Genomic DNA, 22,475 nt, shown 5'->3' with positions numbered 1-22,475 from the left:
ATGTTCTCATGTCTTCAGGCTTGCACATGCACACTCAAAAACACTTTCTCTCCTGTTATGAACTATGTTAGTTGTTCAGTAGTTACAGTTTCCTATGAGGTAAGCAATGGTTTACCACTTAGTAGCATACTAAAGACTTTTCATCGAAAACAAACATAGAGTTTTACATTTCGTTTGACATTTAAAGGGATAGTTCTCCCAAAATTGAAAACGGCGATTGTTTCTTCACCCTCATGTTGTTCCAAACTGTATGACTCACTTTCTTTTGTGAAAAAGATACTTTTTGAAGTACGTTGGGTTTAAAACCACACTTTACTTTCATTAAACCATCAGAAGAAAGTAAAACAGGTGAACTGTCTCTTTAAATTTGTATTTTTAAAGTGCATTTCAAACCATGTTTATAATATCTACTTCCAATCACATGACTATATCTTTCCTTTCTGTTTATTTATTTTTTCCTTCATAAGATGATGAGACGGTTGAATGGGGTAGGTCAGTTTCTTCTTCGTCCATTCTTTTGCTCTCCTCATCCCTCTCTTGATCTGTTTTTAATCTTTTTATGTTTATCATATTCCTTTCTTTGCTTTCCCAGTGGAGGATATTGAAGGTACACCTTCTCTGATTCACCTATTAGATGTCATAGCCATTAGGTCATTGGCTGGGGACCCCTGTATGTGGTAACAGAGTACCCAAACAATGAAGACATGTTTGATTAGCATTCATTGGACCACAACCACCTAATGGAGCGTAGCGGAGTGTGTAAAGGGGCCAAGAGTTCACTATACTGTATCTCTCTAATACACACACACAATAGACCCCTATTTGCCTTTCCCAACTAGGCCTTGCCCTTTAAATAATATTAGTATGATGAGTCCTCAAATGAATTCCATCCATTAAAGTCTTTCCTCATGATAGACCGTGTGAATGTGAGTTTGAACGTGAACGTTTCCCTCAGTATTTCATAGACTTATTGTTGTGTTAGATACACAAGATGTTTTGAATAACTTTTTATCCCATCTGTATGATATGTATTGAATGCATTATGAGTTGTGTCTAATAGACAAAAGAAATCTGAAGTTTATGGCTCACATGGAAACTTGTGAACGTTGAATGCGAACGCTGCCAATAGATCCGTCCACCTGGTTAAGCTGTAGAGGATCAATTGATGAAGAATTATGATGGTTGTTTTTGACTGTAAAATACACAGCAGTTCAAAAGTTTGGGGTCAGTAATGTTTTTGAAAAAGTCTCTTATGCTGCATTTGTTTGATCAAGAATACAGTTTTCTATTTGAATGTATTTAAAAGTGTCATTTATTTCAGTTATCACGGTCACATTATTGTACAGAAATCAATCTGTAATGCTGATTTCTAACATTTCTGATTAATATCCATTTTAAAAACAGTTGTGCTGCTTAATATTTTTGTGGAAACCACACTCTCAGAAGTCACTAGGGTGGTAGTTTTTCAACAGGTACACTTTATGTACAGTGGCAGATTTTTTCAGATTCGTTGATGAATACAACTGCATTTATCTAAATAGGATTTTTGGATAAAGGATTAGCTTACTAATTAAAATGTCCTGATATTTTACTCATCACTATGTCATCCAAGATGTCCATGTCTTTCTTTCTTTAGTCGAAAAGAAATAAAGGTTTTTTGAGGACAACATTCCAGTATTTTTCTCTGTATAGTGGACTTCAATTGGGATCAACAGGTTAAAGGTCCAAATTGCAATTTCAGTGCAGCTTCAAAGGGCTCTACACGATCCCAGACAAGGAATAAGGGTCTTATCTAAAGAAACAATGGTCATTTTCTTATCTCCTAACCACAAATGCTTGTCTTGCACTAGCTTGACTTTAAGTAGTCACATTAGAAGGGTCATTCATGATGTAGGCGGAAGTCAGACACCCTTCACAAATAAGGAAAATCAACAATGTCGGATGTTTTTGAAGTTGGAGGAGAAAATACTTTTTTTTTTTTTTTTCCCCTTCTCTACCTTTGAACCAAAGTACACAGAAGAACAACTAACCACACGTGACCTTTTCAACGTGACTTTATAATACGTGAAGTCATAGTTATATAAAAGTATATATGAAAATGAGCAATCGTTTCACTAGATAAGAACCTTTTTTCATCGCCTGGGATTGTGTAGAGCCCTTTGAAACTGCAGTTTAGACCTTCAACCCATTGATCCCCATTGAAGTCCACTATATGGAGAAAAATCCTGGAATGTTTTCCTCAAAAACCTTCATTTCAACTGAAGAAAGAAAGATATGAACATCATGGATGTCATATAGGTGAGTAAATAATCAGTAAATTTTAATTTGGAAGTAAACCAAAAAAAAAAAAAAAAAGTATTTTTTATTTAAAAAAATTAAATCTTATTGACCCCAAACCTTTGACCCCTGTGATCGTTGTCGGTTTTATTTACAGTTGAGGTCAAAAGTTTACATCCCCCTTTCAGAATCTGCTAAATGTTAATTATTTTACGAAAATAAGAGGGATCATACAAAAATGCAGGTTATTGTTTATTTAGTACTGACCTGAATAAGATATTTCACACAAAAGATGTTTTCATATAGTCCACAAACAAAATAATAGCTGAATTTATAAAAATGACACCGTTCAAATGTTTACATCCCCTTGATCCTTAATACTGTCTTTTTAAAGTACCTAAATAATCCACAGCTGTGTTATTTTGTTTAGTGATAGTTATTCATGAGTCACTTGTTTGTCCTGAACAGTTAAACTTCCTTGTTTTTTTCCCAGAAAAATCCTTCAGGTCATACAGATTCTTTGGTTTTCTAGCATTTTTGTGTATTTGAACCCTTTCCAACAATGACTGTATGTTTTGATATCCATCTTTTCACACTGAGGTGACTCATATGCAACTATTACAGAAGTTTCAAGCACTCACTGATGCTTCAGAAGGAAAAACATTGCATTAAGAGCATGGGGGGTGAAACTTTTAAAGAGAATAGAGATCATTTTGAAGTTTTCTTATGTTGCTTTAATATCTCGTTTCATTTAGTACTGTGATTCAGAGGTTGCAGAAGACAAAATAAGTTAAATTTACCCTGATATTCAAATTCAAAACAGCTGTTAATGCATAGTTTTTCCGTCTGGAGCATCAGTGAGCGTTTGAACCTTCTGTAATAGTTGCATATGAGTCCCTCAGTTGTCCTCAATGTGAAAAAATCATACAGTCATTGTTGGAAAGGGTTCAAATACACAAAAATGCTGGAAAAATAAAGAATTTGTGGGACCTGAAGGATTTTTCTGAAGAACAGCAGGTAGTTTAACAGTTCAGGACAAACAAGGGACTCATGAACAACTATCACTAAACAAAAAAAAAAAAAAAAAAAAAACAGCTGTAGATCATTGAGGCAACAACACAGTATTAAGAATGAAGGGGATGTAAACTTTTCAACAGGGTCATTTTCCATTGTGGACTATTTGTAAACATCTTCTATGTGAAACATCTTATTCAAATAATTAACATTTAGCAGATTCTGAAAGGAGGATGTACACTTTTGACCTCAACTGTATATACCTATAAGCTGAATTGACAATCTTTTGTTTTGCTCATCTTTCAGTATGTAGTCGTGTTCCTAACTTCTCTCTAATATAAATCTGTCCTGATTCCTTCTGCCTTTCATAATTTGAAGAGGACTCTGAGTTTGCCTCCTATTTAAGTGGACTCCACATTGGTGAGCTTTTTTTGATTATGCTTGATTATGTGTTTGTCCCCTGTCCCATATCATTCCCCTCTCTCCTGTCCGATCCATATTATTGATGAAGAGTTTGTATATCCTGTTCTGTGTCATTCTCTCGTAACAGTTTCATGTGCTGTTAGCTCTCAATCTTCTCCCTTTCTCTCTTTCCCGCTGTGTGTCTGCGGACAAAAATCTTTTTTGACATGTGGCTGCACGCTGTTGCATGTCTTATGGTATCATTGTCTAGCTTCCTTCTGGCTTCACGTATCTCATCATTTATAAGTGGTAGCAGTCTGCGTTTTCAGTCCGTTTTTTTTTTCTGCGGTAGTCGCCACGGTCATTACCATGTGCTTTGTACGTTTTATCAAAGATTGACTTTGTTATTGTTGGTAGCGATTGCTGAGTGTTGGTCTCATTCACAATGCAAAGCGGAGAATCAAACTGAAATATCTGATAACGGTGAAATCTAAGTAATCATCTTCCCCTCCTGTGGTAAGAAAGACACAAATGTGCACTAGTTTGTCATACAATCGTCCTGAGCAGCTGTACTTTCTGATTTCCCTGTGTGTTGGCAGTGTTTTGGTTTAAATAGCTCTTTGTGAATGTTAAACATATTGCAGTTAAAGGCACTGGTTCATTTCCAGGCTTTGTGGTGGAGGTCCGACGGGCTCTTGATGTGGTGTGTGTTGGACATTGGGCTGTTTGAAGGCCAGCTCTCAGTCAGGCCTCAGTCTGGTTTCCATCTCTAGCGTCAGTGTGTGGAAAATGAGTGTGCTGTAGCGCTCTCATTATCTGTCACCGCACAGACTCATGTACTCTGTTGTACAGTATGCCCGTCTGGGACAGCTCTGTTCAGTGGCCGCAAAAAGTACAATGTTTCCGTGGATCCTTAAGTATTAAATATCTCAAATAGTACAAAAATCATTTATCATTTGCAAGAGGCTTCGGTTTCAGTTCACGGCAATTTCCCCTCCGTGTAATCGTGCCGTTCTAGATCCACTCCAGTTTTTCCATTTCCTGTTCACCAATTTGCGCAAATCAGTTTTGTTCTACCAGTTCAAATGTTTATTTGTATAGCTACTGTTTTGCTTTTTAAAACTTGGGGGTAAGATTTTTAAACATCTTTCAAAATCTATTTAATCAAAAATACAGTGAAACAGTAATATTGTGAAATATTATGGCAGTTTAAAGTTTTCTATTTTATTATATTGTAAAGTGTCATTTATTCCTGTGCAAAGCTGAATTTTTAGCAACCTTTACTTCAGTCTGCAGTGTTATGTTTCTCATTTTTTTGTCAGTATTAATTTTAAGGTCTTACCCCACACTGGTGAACAGTACTGTATATTGTGTATACTGTATGTACAGTATATTAATATATTAATTGTGTGTATATATACACTGCCGTTCAAAAGTTTGGGATCAGTAAGATTTTAAATGTTTTTTATGCTCAAAAACAAAACAAAAACCGTAATATTGTGAAATATTAGAGTTTCTAATATTGGTTTCCTATATTAATATACTTAAAAATATAATTTATTTCTGTGATGCAGAGCTGAATTTTCACCCATTACTCCAGCCTTCAGTGATCCTTCAGAAATCATTCTAATTTGCTGATTTATTATCAGTGTTGAAACGATTTTGCTGCTTAGTATTTTTTGGGAATCTGTGATACTTCTTTCTTTGATTCTTTAATGAAAAGTTAACAAGAACAGTATTTATTCAAAATAGAAATATTTTCTAACAATATAAGTCTTTACTATCACACTTTATCCATTTAACACATCCTTGCTAAATAAAAGTATTAAAAGACCCCAAACTTTTGAATAGTAGTGTAAATTGTAACACAAAGTTCCTATTTTGAAAAAAAAAAAAAAACAGTTCTTTTTTACTTTTTATTTATCAAAGAATCCTGAAAAAAGCATCACAGGTACCAAAAAATATTAAGCAGCAGCATTGATAATAAATCAGCATATAAGAATGATTTATGATGGATCATGTCACACTGAAGACTGGAGTAATGATGCTGAAAATTCAGCTTTGCTTCACAGGAAAACTTAGTATTTTAAAGTATATTAAAATAGAAAACTGTTATTTCAAATTGCAACAATATTTCACAAAATTAAATTTTTTCTGTATTTTTAATCAAATAGATACAGCCTTGATGAGCATCTTTTTTAAAAGATCGTTAAATCGTACTAATCCCAAACTTTTGAATGGCAGTGTATAATAATTTTTTTCTTTTTTAAATAATTTCTATTGTTTTCTTTATGGGGCCAGTGTACACTGTTCCACTCTTGTTCCTCTGGGTTTCTTGTTTGCTACTTGTTTTAGAATTTTTTTCCCTCTGTCATTCGCCTTCTTTGCTTGTCTTTTTTTTTTTGTCTCTCTCTTGTTTGTTTCTCTCTGGCTCTTTTCTCTCTCTTACTAGTAGACATTAGCCTGTTTATGTAAACCCTAAGCCGCTGGCCACTCATTTAAACTCTTTTGATTTCACAGGCGATCCTGTGGGTAGAAAGTTTATAAATAAAGCCGCACAGTCCCGTCTGCCAAGCTCAATCAAGCACCGTCATTCAATAGGGATAACCTTTTCAATGTTGTGCCTCACGCTTTTTCTTTTTTTTTCTGCCCTCCTGTTTTCTTCCACGCTTTCATTACCGGCCTTCTGACCTCAGCCTCTCCTCTTCCTCCCAACGGCCAAAGCACCTCAAGGGCTTGTCCCAGGAGAGCTTATTCCAGCTTCCGTGCCTTGCCATGCATTACATATTCCATGTAACAGGAGAATTTTTTGAAGGGGAAAAACATTGACCTCTTTAAAGCCTTTGGTATAATTCACTGTTATGATTTGAACCTGGTGTTGTAGTAATGTAAGACTGTATAACACGGGTGCATTGCTAGTTCTGCTCTCTCCGGGTCACTAGGATAAAGGAGTGTCAGGAGTGCAAGGAGTATCAGTCTTAATCCCAAGTGTGCCATCCATTCATGTACATCAGCAGTACGGTACATAATAACTATAATAACTGGGTTTCCATCCATGTACACTACTGTTCAAATGTTTAGAGACTGTAACATTTATTTTTCCGCTGATCTGTCGCAGGAAGAAATTACATTCTGAAATGTATTAAAATAGGAAACCCTTTTAATGCAAATTGAGACACAGTATTTGTGAATAAGATTTCCAAAATGTGCGCAAATACAATACACTGTGTGACTTGTAAAATCTGGACATACACTTCTGAATGTAAAAATGGTTACAGAGTAAAACTGGGCATCATACAGTAAACCACTGAGGAATACATACCTTCAAGAACTCCAAAAATAACAAACACATAACAAATAAAAGCAAGATGCATTAAAATCGCTTGGAATTATAGTTGGAAGTCTGTGACCATTACACATCAGTGTTAATTTCATTGACACATAATTTTCGTCATAATTTTCATTAACAGCTTTTTTTCACAGACAAAAATGAAATAAAAGCTCTTTTTGAATGACAAAAATTGATTGACATTTTTGTTAAAGAATAAAAACGAGACTAAAAAATGCACACAGAAAAGCTCCTCTCAAACAGCGCACAACTACTGAATTTGGTTCTCTTTCATGTCTTAATGGAGAAATACACACAAAATGGTGTCAAATTGTCCAGTTACATCTTAAGTGAATATAAACTGTTGGGAGATTATTGGATGTGGTTACCAGTGTATTGAATCCGTGCAGTCAGTTTTAAAAGGGACAGCAGCCTAATTTAGTTGCTTTTGTCTGTGTGGTTATTGTTAATGAATCAACAAAGGAAAGAGAGGTAAACACTTACTGCTTTTGACTGTATCACTCCAGTAGCCCTAATAAGGATTCATCTAAACTTCATTTATATAAATAGGTATATCTGCTTGAAAGAATGAAAGATGTCGAATACAAGTTATTGTAAAGAATGTATATTATATAGCCATCATCAGGTATTTCATTGAAAAGAGTACCATGTTCTTGTTTCTTTGAAAAGTGGTTTTATTTAATTTTGAGATGAAGGCATCTAGCAAATCATCCAAATACCAGGTTAAAAAATGTTTACTTTAGGAATATATATGAGTTTGGAAATTTTAGAGAAATGCTTAATAAATGCGTTACACTACACTAACTTAACACATTCAGTTTTAGTCCACTAAATCTACTGTATAGTCGACTTAAAGTCTTATGATATTTAGTCGACTAAAACTAGATTAAAGACTAAAACTTACTTTAGACTTGGACTTAGTCGCAAGTATTTACTCTAGGTTCTTACTGGCCATTCACACAGAACACATCTTTGCATCTAAAACGCGAGACTCAGCACACAGGAATGCCTACGCCACCCATGTTGCCATCAAATACAAAAGTTTCCATGCCAACCTGCTACTGAAAAAACAAAAGCTTGCACAGTTTGCTCCGACCCCGTGGTCTTCTGATTGGTCCGCTGTTTTGGAACTGACATTGATGAGCGGCACTGTGTGTAAAAGTTTAAATTATGTTAACTTGACATGCGTTTGTCTTAACCGCTGCAACAGACGCGAGCACACTGGTCACATGGTAGTATGTTTTTAATGAGAAAGTATTAATGTAAACAGGATTAAAAAACTAAATAACCGACATGGGAATATTACGTTGGTTAGAGGTTCTGAATTTCATTTTCGATTATTTTTCAATTAATTGTCCAGCCCTACTGTTCTATGAAATCTGTCAACTCATCTGCAGGCTGGCTCTGACTTTTGGCAACTAGTCTCAACTTGTCCAGACAATAAATTAGTGCAAATAATCTGGGCAAAAGTTGTGTAGTTTGTTCCATTCTTAAGCACAAACAAATTTGCCAAATAAATCAATAGATACACAAAAAGTAAGATAATTGACCCTTCACATCGTCACCCCTTCATTACTGTTGCTATGTCGGACAAGGCAATCCGCTCTCACGTCACACATTATTTTCCCACGCAGTGAAAAATACATTGCAGAGCAGATGTATTTGACACACTGAAAGACAAGACAGAGCAGGTTACTTTAGGTATGACACAAACTCTCAGCTTTTAAATTCAAAAACAATAAATTCAAACAGTAAATATTGTTTTGTGGCTCATTAATGTGACGTGAAAGATTGCTGTAGCACCTCGGTCCAAGCGTCATGCTAGACGATCATCTCTTCCTCTTTACTAGTAATAGCATGAAGTAAACATGGATGATGTCAGAAGGCATCTTATTTCAACCGCAGAAAGACTCAAAACACTCTGTTTTCAAGTTTAAGTCCACTGACTTCTCCTGTCTGGCTTGTTTGTCAGACAAAAATGTCAGATTGCATTATGATTGGTCATATCACCCGTCAACCAAACTCCTGGCGAAGGGTCAATTGGCTGCTATTACTTCCCAAAACTATCGGACATGAGCATTTTGTCTGGATGCTTTAAACTGCAAGTTGGTTGTTATATGCATTTAAGCTTTGCTTTATTTACAAATAGTTTAAAAAAACATTTTGCATAAAGTATGTAATGTGATATGACAGGTTTGCAGTGATCGGCTAATCCTGATGACTTCTGTGCCGACTGAGGGCAAGTACAATTTAGGAGAAGTAGAAACAGAGAAGAAAGTCGACGGGAGTTAGAAGAAAGAACAAAAAAATGAAAACATTTGGGGGGAGAAGCTAAAGCTGGGAAAGCCATTAGCCCCCGGAATCCAATTAAGGCAGGAGTTATGGAAAAATGGAGACGTGTTTTAGACTGAAATAAAAAACGCTCCATTTCCAAAATGAGTTTATCTCATCTGTCCACAGGTTCACTCCTGGAGGAGGAGCAGTGAGGCCAGAAGCCTCGAGGCCCGTAGCTGTGCGCAGCTTTCGATTACCACGCTTTTCCCCACACTGACCCCAGCTCAGGTGGATACACTTTAGTATAATCGGCTGAAGTCACTGGGATTTTAATTTGGAGGGGTCGTTTGGCAGTGTCTCTAATTTTGTATGTATGGTACGCAAGATTTGAATTACCCATGGACATAGAGAGCAAATGGGCATCTGTTCGTCTGATTTGTAGCCAGTAGTGGATGATTATAGTCTGTGTCCTTTACTCAGTGTTTGGCCGTCCGTCTGTGGGGGTCAGGAATGGCCAGACTTCGCAGTGGTTCAGTGAATAGGTTTTGCGTCTGTTGATGATGTTTGCGTGTGGGTGTTTCGTATCTCTGATGGAAGGAACAGGTGATTGATGAGACTAACAGCAGGACTGTGTCCTCCGGCTAGCCTATTGGATTTGTAGTTCAGATACTTACTAAACCTGCTATTGATGACTGCACCGGCTTGACCTGGCAGCCCACTCTGTTTGTCTGTGAGTTAGACTGTGTATATGTCTCTCCACTGATGCATCAAGCAGTGTTCTCATGCTTTTTTAGTTCATATATAGAGACACTGTCCTTATAAGGACAAACTGTACCAGATGAGTTTTTTTTTTTACAAATTAAGATTTCTTAAGAAATGTATCTCTCTCTTAATAATAAAACTTCTTAAGTTTAGATTTATTTTGTATGTATATATAATGATTTCAGTACTGTGGGGGAAAACTAAAGGCAGTGTTTCCTCCAAGGAGGCAGTGTCTCCTCAAAATATTTGATAAGTACAAAAATAAAACAACACCACTATTACAAAATGTAACATTGGAAAAAAAGTGTATAAATCACTAGTTTTTCTAAAAAACTACACACCAACAACGACACCAGCAGGTAAAGTTACAGCAAAAGTCCATGACTCTCTCGCCTCCCCTGAGCCCATTGAGTTTTAACAGGCACCCAAAATCATGCAGTGAGTTTGATGGGGGTAATTGAGAATGAATGAGGGACAGTCACTTGAGAGGAGGCAATGCTTCATTCACAATATGATTGGATATGGCTGGTTATGATCAGCTGTGATTGGTTTATGTGACAAATTCCGCCTCATGTTCATGCACTTTCCGTGATCGGGAATGAACATTATAATGGTGTTAATGGGAAGATTCATTTAAAAAAGGATGTAAACAACTCACACACTTACACTGTAAAAAGTTTATCAGATTCAACTTAAAAACCTAAGTTCAGCAGCTGCAACTTAAGTTTTTAAGTTAAATCAGCTTAAAACTACAAGTCATTTTAACTTATTACAATAAAAATGAGTTGATATAACTTGTGAGTTTAAATGACTTAAGTTGATTTAACTTAATCTTAAGGCAGCTGCTAAACTTAAGTTTTTAAGTCTACACTGTAAAAACGTTTTACAGTGTAGATATAAACACTTTGTTACATCAAAATAAGACAAAGTTGAATGAAAACATGATCTGTGGGAGTTTTAGTAAGTAATAATCAGATTGGTGACGTTTAAAGGAGTAGTTCACTTTCAGAACAAAAATTTACAGATATTGCACTCACCCCCTTGCCATCCAAGGTGTTCATGTCTTTCTTTCTTCAGTCGTAAAGAAATTGTTTTTTGAGGAAAACATTTCAGGATTTCTCTCCATATAATGGACTGCCCCCATTTGGTGAATTTCCAAAATGCAGTTTAAATGCAGCTTCAAAGGGCTATAAATGATCCCAGCCAAAGATGAAGGGTCTTATCTAGTGAAACGATTGGTTATTTTCTAAAAAACATTTACAATTTATATACTTTTTAATCTCTACACAGAGTACACACAGGGCTAGACAAGATGAGCATTTGAGGTTAAAAAGTATATAAATTATTATTATTATTATTATTATTATTATTATTATTATTTTAGAAAATAACTGATCGTTTTGCTAGATAAGACCCTTATTTCCTCGGCTGTGATCGTTTAGAGCCATTTAAAGCTGCATTTTGGAAGTTCAAACTAGGGGGCACCATAAAAGTCCATTATATGGAGAGAAATCCTTAAATGTTTTCCTCAAAAAACATAATTTCCTTACGACTGAAGAAAGAAAGACATGAACAACCTGAATGACAAGGGGGTGAGTACATTATCTGTAAATTTTTGTTCTGAAAGTGAACTACTCCTTTAAGGTAAATCTCTGTGACTAATATTTACCAAGCTTTAATAAACTGAAAAACTCTAAAATAGTTAAAAGTTAACTATTAAAATTAATAGCTGAACATAAGTTCACAAATGAAATGTATTGTTAAATTTGTTACTGCCTTGAGTTATTTTGGAATAAATGTAAAAACAAAAGCTGACAAGATTCAGACTTGGCTTTAGTAAATGGAATATTGATTACAATGTTAATGTACAAATATAAAATAATTTTTCCCTTTCAATTTTGTCTCTATATTTGGAATTTTAGATATGACTGAGAGAAAAAAATAACACTCCTTGAATTCAAGCCTGTTCTCCTCCGGCCAACAGGAACGAAGAGTCAGTATTCAGTGCAAGCCTGTAACACTTGGGCAGAACACGACTTTCCACTTAGGCAGCACAATGGAATCCACTCCTACAGTGCGTTTCCCCTAGACAGCCATTCTTAACGAGTTCAACATGATTCAAAGCAGTGCCCAATACATATTTCAAATAGCACTACTAAATACTTGTTTTTCTTTAATCGTTGCCTGTGATGGTTATCCATCTTCTCCTCTGGATCCAGGCAGCCAGTTCGTGCTTATCTGTGGGAACGCTGTGAGATAACTAGAGTTGGTAAACCGTTTGTCTGAGTGCACACGGGATATAGTTAGTGTGCACATGAGATGAGATCAGACGATTCTGGTACGTGCGATTTGCGCCGGAAACTTTTCAATGTTTGATGCTGGGGGTCTCCCTGACACCACTCCAGGGGCCTGTACAATATTGCTAAACCTTTCCGCAGATGACCGTAAAAGAGGGTGGGAGTGAGTGAAGGCCATATGGCTGTCCATCGTTCACATGCTCGACAGGCAGCTCTCCGCTAACCTTGTTTGGGGTGGAAGGTGTAGGCCGAGGCATTTCACAAGAGAGAACTTTATTTGAGTTCATTTCCTCCTTTCAGGAAGCCTTGAAACTACAGCTAGCTTTGTTCAACCGTATCCACCTTCACTTTCTCAATCTGTAAAAAGTGGCATACTTGGGAAAATTGACTGCATGGTTAAATATGACTTACAAGCGCAGGACAAGTATTATGCATTCCAAAATAATGGATAAAAGAATTAGTCGCAGGTTGTAAACCAACAGATGATGGAAAAATAGGGGAGCTCTTTCTATGAAATCATTTTCGGGTTGATTGATCGCTCTACGGAGTGTTATGATTCCCCTCTTTGACCTTTTTCTGGTCCCCTTATCTTTTTGATAAATGTGAACGTGCATCATTCCGTATCCATACAGGGAGTTAATGTGTTCGAAGGTTATTACCCCTCGTCATCCTCAACGTTTTTGAATCCCTCCGGGCTTTCACCTCACACATCTCCTAAATTTCTTCCACGGCTGTAAGATATTATTGCTGTGGAAAATGGGCATTCGGGAGCCACAGCAGCTCTCAGGCGATTGTGTGTGCGGCGGCAGCGCGTGTCTTTCTGTGTTTACACTGAATTTAGGCCTTTTCATTGTTTTTCCTTCCATGTCTCAGTGGAAGAACAGGTTTGATTTGTGAACTGCTAGTTGGTGATGGTAGATTGCGTAGCTCTGAGGTCCAATTAACTCGTCACGCCACAGTGCACGCCATTAGGAGGTGCATGTTTGGGCCTCTACGGTGGGCACGTGTCAGTTTTCTAGCCTGTACTGTCATACTGGAAGGGAAATGGAAGGAATTTTATGACTGTCCTTGGCTAGCTGGCTTTCTCTTTTTATATTGATCTTTGTCCTCAAACCAGAAGGTCCTTGGCTGAGCATTTCTAATACGCTCAAGCTGCCTTCCGTCACCCCGCATATAGATTGTCTCGCAAAGCTGCGTCCTTCGGAAAAATAGAGAATTAAGGCTCACTGACAAGAAAAAACTAGAAACATTTCTGCTCAGACTGGAATGTGTTCATTTTCATGTGTTTTTGTTTCTTATTCGACCTCAATCAGTTACGGGGACTGGGGTTCAAGAGAGGGTAGAGTTGCTTACGTTCTAAGTCTTGATTTATTTATCCTCATTGAGATGGAAGGCAATATTTCGGCTATTTAGATGGAGCCGTCTATCTTGTTTTAAGTGATTTTGAAGGGTCCCGATTATGAATCCTCTTCAGACAGAGAACCGCAATTTGCATTGACTAGCTACAGCCGTGCAGCCGTAATAAAAGCTTTGCACCTGCTCTGCGCTCGGGAAAATGGAGATTCCTGATGCCAGAGCCAATCGAATATCGAAACTGATGGATACAAAAATCGAATTGAACAAGCTACTCAGTGTTTCTGCTTAGGAAAGGTCATCGTCATATCCTTTGGAAAGGAATGATTTCTTTTAAATTGGTACCTTGTTCCTCATCTAATAATGTTGATATTTCCTTATTGTAGTAATGAAGTTTTTAATGAAGAGTTTTAGCGTGATGGCAACACGTCAAGTGGCACGAGCTGCAGAGACCACAGGTTAGCCTGAGTGGAAGAATGCTCTGTCCTAAATGGTTGTAACTATATCCTCACTGTGGAACCACACAAACACTTGTGTTGTGGTACAGCGAGCGCTTGACTTACGGTGTGTTTCATTTGTATCCCAGCGTAGGTCCCCACCAGCCCTTATTAGGTGACTGTGTGGAAAAGAACAAGCTGTAAAGAATGCAGGATCTCTCCACGGCCGCACATCTGCGCTCCGCGGTCTCTCTGTGCTGTGGAAAGTATTAAAGGGGGACTGGATCAGGACTTTTTTTTTTTCATTCCCCTTCTTCTCAGTCCATAATTTTCTTACTGCCGTAATCTTACTTGGGCATCTTGCATCATATCCCTGCGTTCATTAATCACAGTTTAAAAAAATAAAACGCACTAGAGGCGGGAGGGGAAAATGCCTTGTGCAGAGATGGGGTATTAGGTGTCTCTGGTTTGGGGCTGTGCTAGACTAACTAGCATCTGTCATGAATATAAAACCGTGCTGCTTAAATGAGGGGTACGTTTTGAGTTTTGATACAGTCTGGGGTCATTAAAGACAGACTGGTGCTGTCCAGAGTAATCAGACAGGAAGTTTTGCGGTGAGGTTCCTAACAACCTTTTGGGGCATGAAAAAACCACCCATAGCTATGACCGTGTCCTGAAATAGCCCACCTCCTGCCGTGTCCCCATGAAATACGTGGCCTCAGATATTTCGGTCTGGTCGTTTTGTTACCTGGACGCGGATGAAAGAACCGCAAGTCGGTTCATATGATGATGGCGCACAGGAAAATCTGCTGTGATTGGGCCCAGACGGAATCTGCGGACGTTTTTCGTATTTTCCGTGCTGATTTTTAGAGGAAAATCTGCGGAATGGGTTTAGATATGGTAAAATGTGGTAAATGGAATTAATAGTATTAAACTCTTGACAGTGGATGAAACAGTAGCTAATACACCAAAATATTTGATGAATAAACACACAAGGAATGGAGATACAATGAAAATAGTAAAAAATGATCATATAGCGCAAAAAAATAATATAGCACTTAAGGTGCCAAGGAATATTCATGTACAGTACTGTTTAAAATTTTGAAGTCAAGATTATTTCATTATTATTATTATTATTATTATTATTATTATTAGAGCATCCTGATGATTAGTCAATGAGAAGAGGCTTGGTCGACCAAAATTTTATAAGTCACAGAAAAACAAAATTAAAAATCCACAGGAAATGGTGAAGTCATGCAGTTCGTAATGGATAGATCGTTAACGGCTGGTCTATGTGGTAGTACATCATGCAGGACATCCAAACGCTTGTCTATCCTTCATCAACCTCAAATATGGCTTATCATCTGAAATATCTCAGTAGTAGGGATTTTACATGGTCGCTCATTCTAATGCTAACCTAGAAAAATTGCGCTATACAAGTGTTTGTGCGCCAGTCTGGTCACTTGCTCTTAAAATACTCCATCATTTTTTGTCATACAGATAAGAGTAATACATCTTTTGAATCGTAAAGATTCTACGTTTATTTGTGTGCACTCACGTTAACAACAAAACATTGCGCTTTTGTAAAATAGTAAAAGCAAAAAGGATGCGCTTTCTGTTGTCTCGGTCTCTTGGAACTTGAGCACATCAAAAAAAAGAATAATTTGCTGAAACTTTGTGTATACTTGCCTTACAGACATAATATATATATATATATATATATATATATATATATATATGAGAGAGAGAGAGAGAGAGACTACAATGTCTACTTTCAAGTTAACCAGTTCAAATGGAAAACAAATATTCTCAGGTCAAGTAATTTGTATGAAACTATGAAAATAAATTATTCAAATGTTAACACAGCCTCCTAACTGTTTTTCCCAGAAACAATCTTAATCATTACTTCTGCGGTGCATTGTGGCAAGCTTTATGTATGCGCTTGAGTGCTTATTAGGCTATGTAGGCACTTGAAGACTCATTATTATGATTTATATAGTTTATTAATAAATGTGTGATTAGTCAGCTAAAATTTTAAAATAATGACTACTAGTCGACCAGAAATTTAATTCTGGAAAACCACAAAAAAATTATCAAAAGTGAGAGAAAAGGACCACATTCTCCACTAAAATAAAATAAACTAGGTAACACAACTGTTTTCAACGCTGAAAAAAGAAATGCACCAAATTAGCTTCTTATATCAGGCCTACTTCCAAAAAGCATATTATGCACTGACCACAACCTCAAACCAATACAGGTGCAGAAGGCAGGGTGAAAGGCTTGTGAATGTCTTAGGAAGGGATGAGTAAGTGTAGGAGTGTGTTAAGATCCAATAAGACTTCTATGTCTACATCATATCATCAATTCTCGAATGCACAAGAATGTAAGACAAGCTTGAGGTTCATTTTTCAGTCTTTTATTTGTTTCTCTCTTCCTCTCTTCGCAGCGGGTCTCCGGAGGAGTTTTCGGCTTAGCAAAAGAGAAAAGAAGACAAATAAATCGATGTATGAATGTAAGAAAAGTGAGCAGTACGACACAGCTGACGTGCCCACTTATGAAGAGGTGACGGCCTACCGGAGAAAACACGGAGACAGGCACAGACTCGTTGTGTTAGTTGGTAAGTAGCAACTTTTGTATAAGAAAGTGCTTTTTTGCTCTTCAAATGAGTTTTCAGAAATTTAAAAATACAAAGAATTTTCAAAACACTATTTCGAGGCTATACACAAGCAGTGCCTTACCCACAAAAGCACTCGACTGTAACCCATAAATTCTGTTCTGCTCTGGGACTCTCACTCAACCCAGCCCTCAGAAGACCTCTAGAGCTTACGGGACTGGTTGAGGATTAATTCGTCTTTGTGACACTTCATTCGCAGCGCTGGTGTTCAACTGGAACATTTTATTCCTTCTTAATATTACTCACCAAAGAATTGTTAACACTTATTTTCAGGGGAACAGCAAGGGTGAAACCACAGTGAGACGTCAGCTTTACAAAGTGAAAAAAATCTTGAAATGATATTAGGTTTCGAATGTCAGATTTGGTGTTTGTTTGCCAGAAATTCTGGACAAAGGATATAGAGGCCCTAACAATGAATTAAGTGTTTCATAAAAGTGTGAATAAAAGGTTTAGATTTGTATGACAGATAGCTTTAGGGTTTCAGGTTCCTTTCTTTTGTTTTACTTCTCATCTACCTCCTCTGCTCCAAATTAAATTCATAATTTGTTTTTCCCAGAGTAAAGGGTTGTTGTTGTGAAAATTACCTCATACTGTATACTGACAAGTAATGTTGACCAGGTGTATAAAATATTTCACTTACAAAACTGTGAGAGGTAGCACAGGGTCATGGTTCACCGCAGTAGACCAGGCTGTGTGTTTGTGAACACAACACGGCATATGGATTCTATCACAGTTTTGTTGGGCCATGTAATTAATGGGGTGTGTGTTCACAGGCCTGTGTGAGTGAGTGCATAAGGTGCTCTGTTTAATTAATCAAGCTTTTTCTACTGTCAGGATGCCCCTCTGGTAATTTGCAACTCATGCGGTCAAACTAACACAAATATTTTCAGTTTGTCTCATAAGGTGGAGGGCAGCATCATGGATATCTCAGTCGTGACAAACCAAGGATCTGCTATGTTTTCTCTCTGAACTGTTATTCTGTCCCTTGAGGTCATGCTTTAACTTTTCCTGGCCTGCACTTTTTATTCTTTTTTTTTTCCCTGTCTGTCTTTATTTCGTACTCTTTGCCAGTTGTTTTATTGCATTTAATAATGCAGCCATCCATGATGCCATTTGAATCTTTTTCTCCATACGTCTCTCTTTGTATGTAGTTATTCTTGTGATTTGCTATTGTGTTTGAGTAAGGCTGTCACTAAAGATTATTTTGATAATCAAGTTATTGGTCGATTATTCTGACGATTAATCAAGTACTCATACAGTTATTATAGACCTAAGTGAGCAATAGCCTTTAAAAGGACTCATATAATAGCAATGAGGCAGTAACAATTAGTTCAAATAAAGTATCAAAAGCAAGTAATCATATGGTTTTGTTGAACAAAAAATGCATAATGTATTATAAACAATAGAGCTAACGTACATTGCGCATTATAAAAAATAATTGCAGAGACTTTACGACTTTGTCGCAAGATTAAGCGCCTTTTTATCCTCCTTAGCGACTTTTTTCCAAAAAAGCACCTAGTGACAAATCTAGCGACTTCTTTTACAAACCTTATTTGGTTTCTGAGACTCGTTGGTACTGCCGCACGAGTGCGACACATGCATCTCTCTCTCTCTGAGTCTGCTCTGTTCAGCAAGTGGCTGGGATGAGCAGCACTTTCAGTTAAAATAGATATTCTTTTGCTTCTCTGATTTAACATGCAAATATAGCTAAAATCACAGCACAGCCATTGTCATTATCTTTATGTGTATTTGATTTTTATCAGATGGCGGCTCGATTATGAAGCAGGATTTTTGTGTAGATTAACATTTGGAAGGGAGAGCTGGTTGTGTAGTCTTAATGGGTCGCGTTTCAGTCACTATTTCATATTCATCCCGTTGTCTGACAACAGAAACAGTAAAATATATACTATAAATGAAAACAGTTTTACTGAGAATTTATCTGCATTAAAATACATTATGTGAACACAAAGAGGCAAACAAATGTAACGTAATGCCGTCATGAATATGCTAATTAGTGTATGGTGTCATCTAGCGACATTTAACAACTTTTCAAACTGGCTTTAGCTACTTTCAATTGGCAACACTGCCTGCCGATTGTTTCTACACTTCACAGCATGATCTAATCCTTGTTTCATATTGACTAAACAACATTTAATACAAATGTCCACTTAATTTTTAAGATTTGGCTATTTCTTTATGACAGAAATGCTACAGCCACTGTAATTTCTTGAATATGTGGACATCAAAACGTGTAAACTAAAGTTTAAATTTTTATTTTGAAATCGCGATGAACCGTTAGCATACTGAGAAAGATATTGATGTATTCTCCTGTATTTGCATAGGCTTATAAATGATTTACCTTACAAATCTGATGAAGTGGCGCACGTTGTGTTTTCAAATGAACGTTATAATAAACCCAAACTCACAACAATGTGCAGAGATGGCGTTTGAGACTCTACAAGTGTAAATGATAACAGTTTGTGTGGAGCAGCATTTACTGTGAACACAGTGTACATAAAGCGCATGTATTAAAGGCACAATATGTAAGTTTTCGCTGCTAGAGGGCACATAATCAAAAGAAACAAAGAACTACGGGCGTAGTTTGATGACGCCGTGATTGAGTGTGCAATCATTGGAGTTGTTGTCATCGTCCTCACAGCCGATTCAATCAGTGAGGACTCGAGCAGAAATCATGTCAATGGATAAGATAATGTATTAAAGACTTATTAAGATCACTGTAGTATAAAAGCAGGGTGGACTGAAAGTCCAGTTTTTATTATGCCACAGTTGACCATTTTCGCTTCTTCCGGTCATGCATATGTAGGAAAAGTAGCACTGTTTTATCATACTAGATACATTTGAGTGTGTTGAAAGTTGTGTTATAATGCTGCTCTGTGCATTCGTCACCGGTCTAAAAAAATGCATAACATACTGAAGTGTATTTTTCGACAAAATAAAACCGGAAAATCAAGAGTGTATGATGTCATATGCAGGCGATGCAAGGACACAGTCTGTTACACTAGTTAAAAGTGCTTATTTCTCTGGATTTAAACATTCTTGGAAACATTTGGGGTAATGTAAGTAGGTACACAAGTCAGCAAATTATATAACACTGTTCTAGTGGTTTTTGGATATTTAAATAAAAAAATCGTACATATTGTGCTTTTAAACCTGCATGACTTCTATTTCATTGAATAGTAGCATTTGTGTAAAAATGTGTTTCATGGATTTTTGTCTCCATATAATGCGTTACGTCCAGTATTTTGCCAGTTACTCGACGTGGGCAAAATGCTATCATGGATTTTTTTTTTTTTTTTTAATCTAGCACTCTAATTGAATTGAAGAATCGTGACAGCCCTAGTTTGCAGTTTGAATGAAAGTGATCCAATTGAAAGCAAATTCAACTTTTACACTCCCATTAGGTGTTTACCTCTGTCTGTGGACAACAGGGTCAGGCAAAATCACCCCAGAACAAAATAGTCTTATTCCCCTTTGCTTTCTCTAACACGACTGACCCACAGTTTGCGGTTGGGTTTCAAACGACTTTCCAGACGAATCAAGATCTTATCTGTTTGGATACATATTAATCGAACGGCCAAAGTCAACACATTTAACATATGCTCAGCTTCGCAAGCCCGCCGTAGTGTTTTAACTGAAACCTGATTATTTAACATAGCAAATGATCTGTTTTTTTCTACATGTTTGAGTTAAGATTGACGAGATTTCAGTTGATATAGTGGTGGTTCAGACAGAAGAATGACCACTGAGGAAAATGATGATCTAAATGAGCTGTCGGTTCAAACGACGGATCAAATTCTTTATTTCCTTTTATATCAGAATTTTCCTTCTCTTTCCAAACATCTCTGTCTGGGCTTTTATAATTGAACATAACAATTTGGGCTGCAATGTGTTGTTTCTTCCTAGAACTATCAAGTATAATTTTTACACTTCTGAGCAGTTGGCAACGTCTTGTACAAGTAGCTTAATGCCCAGTCTCTCTAAAGGCTTAAAAACTGTCCAAAAAAGCTTTAATTGTGAACTTATCACACGTATAAAAGAAAGGTTATTTTTCGGACACACTTGGTGGAATATGTTAATGCTGATAATATGAGGACGTGATGACGGTGCGTTGAGTGAAGGTTGGACTGCGGCCCCCCACGTTCAGCCAGCCTAGCAGCTCCTCAAGGTTAACGGCATCTGCTCCGCGCTTGGCCTGGAAGTTATTAAGCCTTTCGTATTAGCCTTCTCCCCTAATGAGCGCCCTAATGACTACTGACACTTTTACGACCGCTGCAACCTGCCCCTGTGAGTGCGCACATACACTTGGATCGAAAAACAATTACTCAAATGTGTTATTTTATTAGGGCTGTTGAAGGCTAAAGGACTAGTTTTTGTTTGGGTCAATAAAGCGTATGACAATGAACAGAAAAATCAGGAAAAACATACACAAAGGCAAGTCAGTTAACACACTACCGTCTCGTTTTGAAGGCTGTAGGGATCTGGCTGGCTGCTCAGTGCTTGAACTAAGACTACAAGTTTCAGTGCTGTTCGTGGCTTTTTGGACACAAGCGGCTATACATCAGAGATAGGGCGAGCCGCTGCAGAGATGAATGATTGAGGGCTTTAAACTCATTTAGTGCACATGATGAGTGAGTAGAATGGCCTAGGGACTGCGGACCATCCGTCTTCCCTTTGACAAGGTTTCTATGTGGGCCTGGAAGCAGGCAGACACGGCCTAGTGGGGTCTGGAGATTAACATCCCTTGAAAATAAAGACTGTTTGAGTTTGCGGGTCCTTTTAAGGGGAAGGAGCATTTGCGAATGAAGTATGGCTGGTTGGAAACATGCATTGCGGTGTACTTTTTTCCTTTTCCACCTATATATACGCACATAAACATGGAGCTTTTTACATATGGCTCTCAAACAGGAGCACCACATTACTCAGTGACCCTAAAACACATGAAATAATCTCCTGTTTCCTCACCATAATAAATCAGCATCTTGCTCGTCTCCTGTGTCACAGAGGAATAAGGATAACACGTTTTGCACCGTCATAAACTTCTCATGAAGTCCTGTGTGTTAGAAAGTGCATGATGCATCAGATGAAAATGTGTATTCTCTCTGTGAGAAGGAAAAACATCTGTTTTGTGTTCTTTAACTTATAGATTTTGATTTGTACATGTCTCATAGCAATCCTTAACAGCTAATAGAAAAATCCACGCTTGACTCTCTGCATAATAAAGTGTGAATCTTGGCTCTTTAATGGGGCCTTGACATGCAGAATTGCATGAAGGGATCGATTCTTTCTTTCTGTGTGTTTTTGCTTTATACACTACCAGTCAAAAGTTTTTGGACAGTAAGATTTTTTTGTTTTGTTTTTCAAGTCTCTTCTGCTCACCAAGCCTGCATTTATTTGATTCAAAATACAGCAAAGCAGTAATATTGTGAAATATCTTTACTATTCAAAATAACTACTTTCTATTTAAATATATTTTAATGTAATTTATTCTTGTGATCAAAGCTAAATTTTCAGCATCATTACTTCAGTCTTCAATGTCACATGATTCTAAGAAATCATTCTAATGATTTGCTGTTCAAGAAACATTTTTTGTTATTATTATTATTATTATTATTATT

The 22,475-nt window shown here is 37.1% G+C and overlaps 1 protein-coding gene across 1 annotated transcript in view; it reads left to right on the top strand.

The window, feature by feature from the left end:
- The window catches only part of mpp7a (MAGUK p55 scaffold protein 7a), a 164,846-nt gene that overhangs the window by 117,445 nt on the left and 24,926 nt on the right, over positions 1–22,475 (top strand). The window contains exons 10-14 of the mRNA XM_073827878.1: positions 9,503–9,604; positions 13,008–13,108; positions 13,249–13,259; positions 14,115–14,186; positions 16,612–16,782. Coding sequence (XP_073683979.1) covers positions 9,503–9,604; positions 13,008–13,108; positions 13,249–13,259; positions 14,115–14,186; positions 16,612–16,782 — 457 coding nt within the window. The remainder of the gene's footprint in view (positions 1–9,502; positions 9,605–13,007; positions 13,109–13,248; positions 13,260–14,114; positions 14,187–16,611; positions 16,783–22,475) is intronic.

This window comes from Garra rufa, chromosome 22 (genome assembly GCF_049309525.1).
Source record: "Garra rufa chromosome 22, GarRuf1.0, whole genome shotgun sequence".
Taxonomy (NCBI): domain Eukaryota; kingdom Metazoa; phylum Chordata; class Actinopteri; order Cypriniformes; family Cyprinidae; genus Garra; species Garra rufa.
Note: the sequence above shows the minus strand (reverse complement) of the source record. Positions and strands in the feature narration are given on the sequence as shown.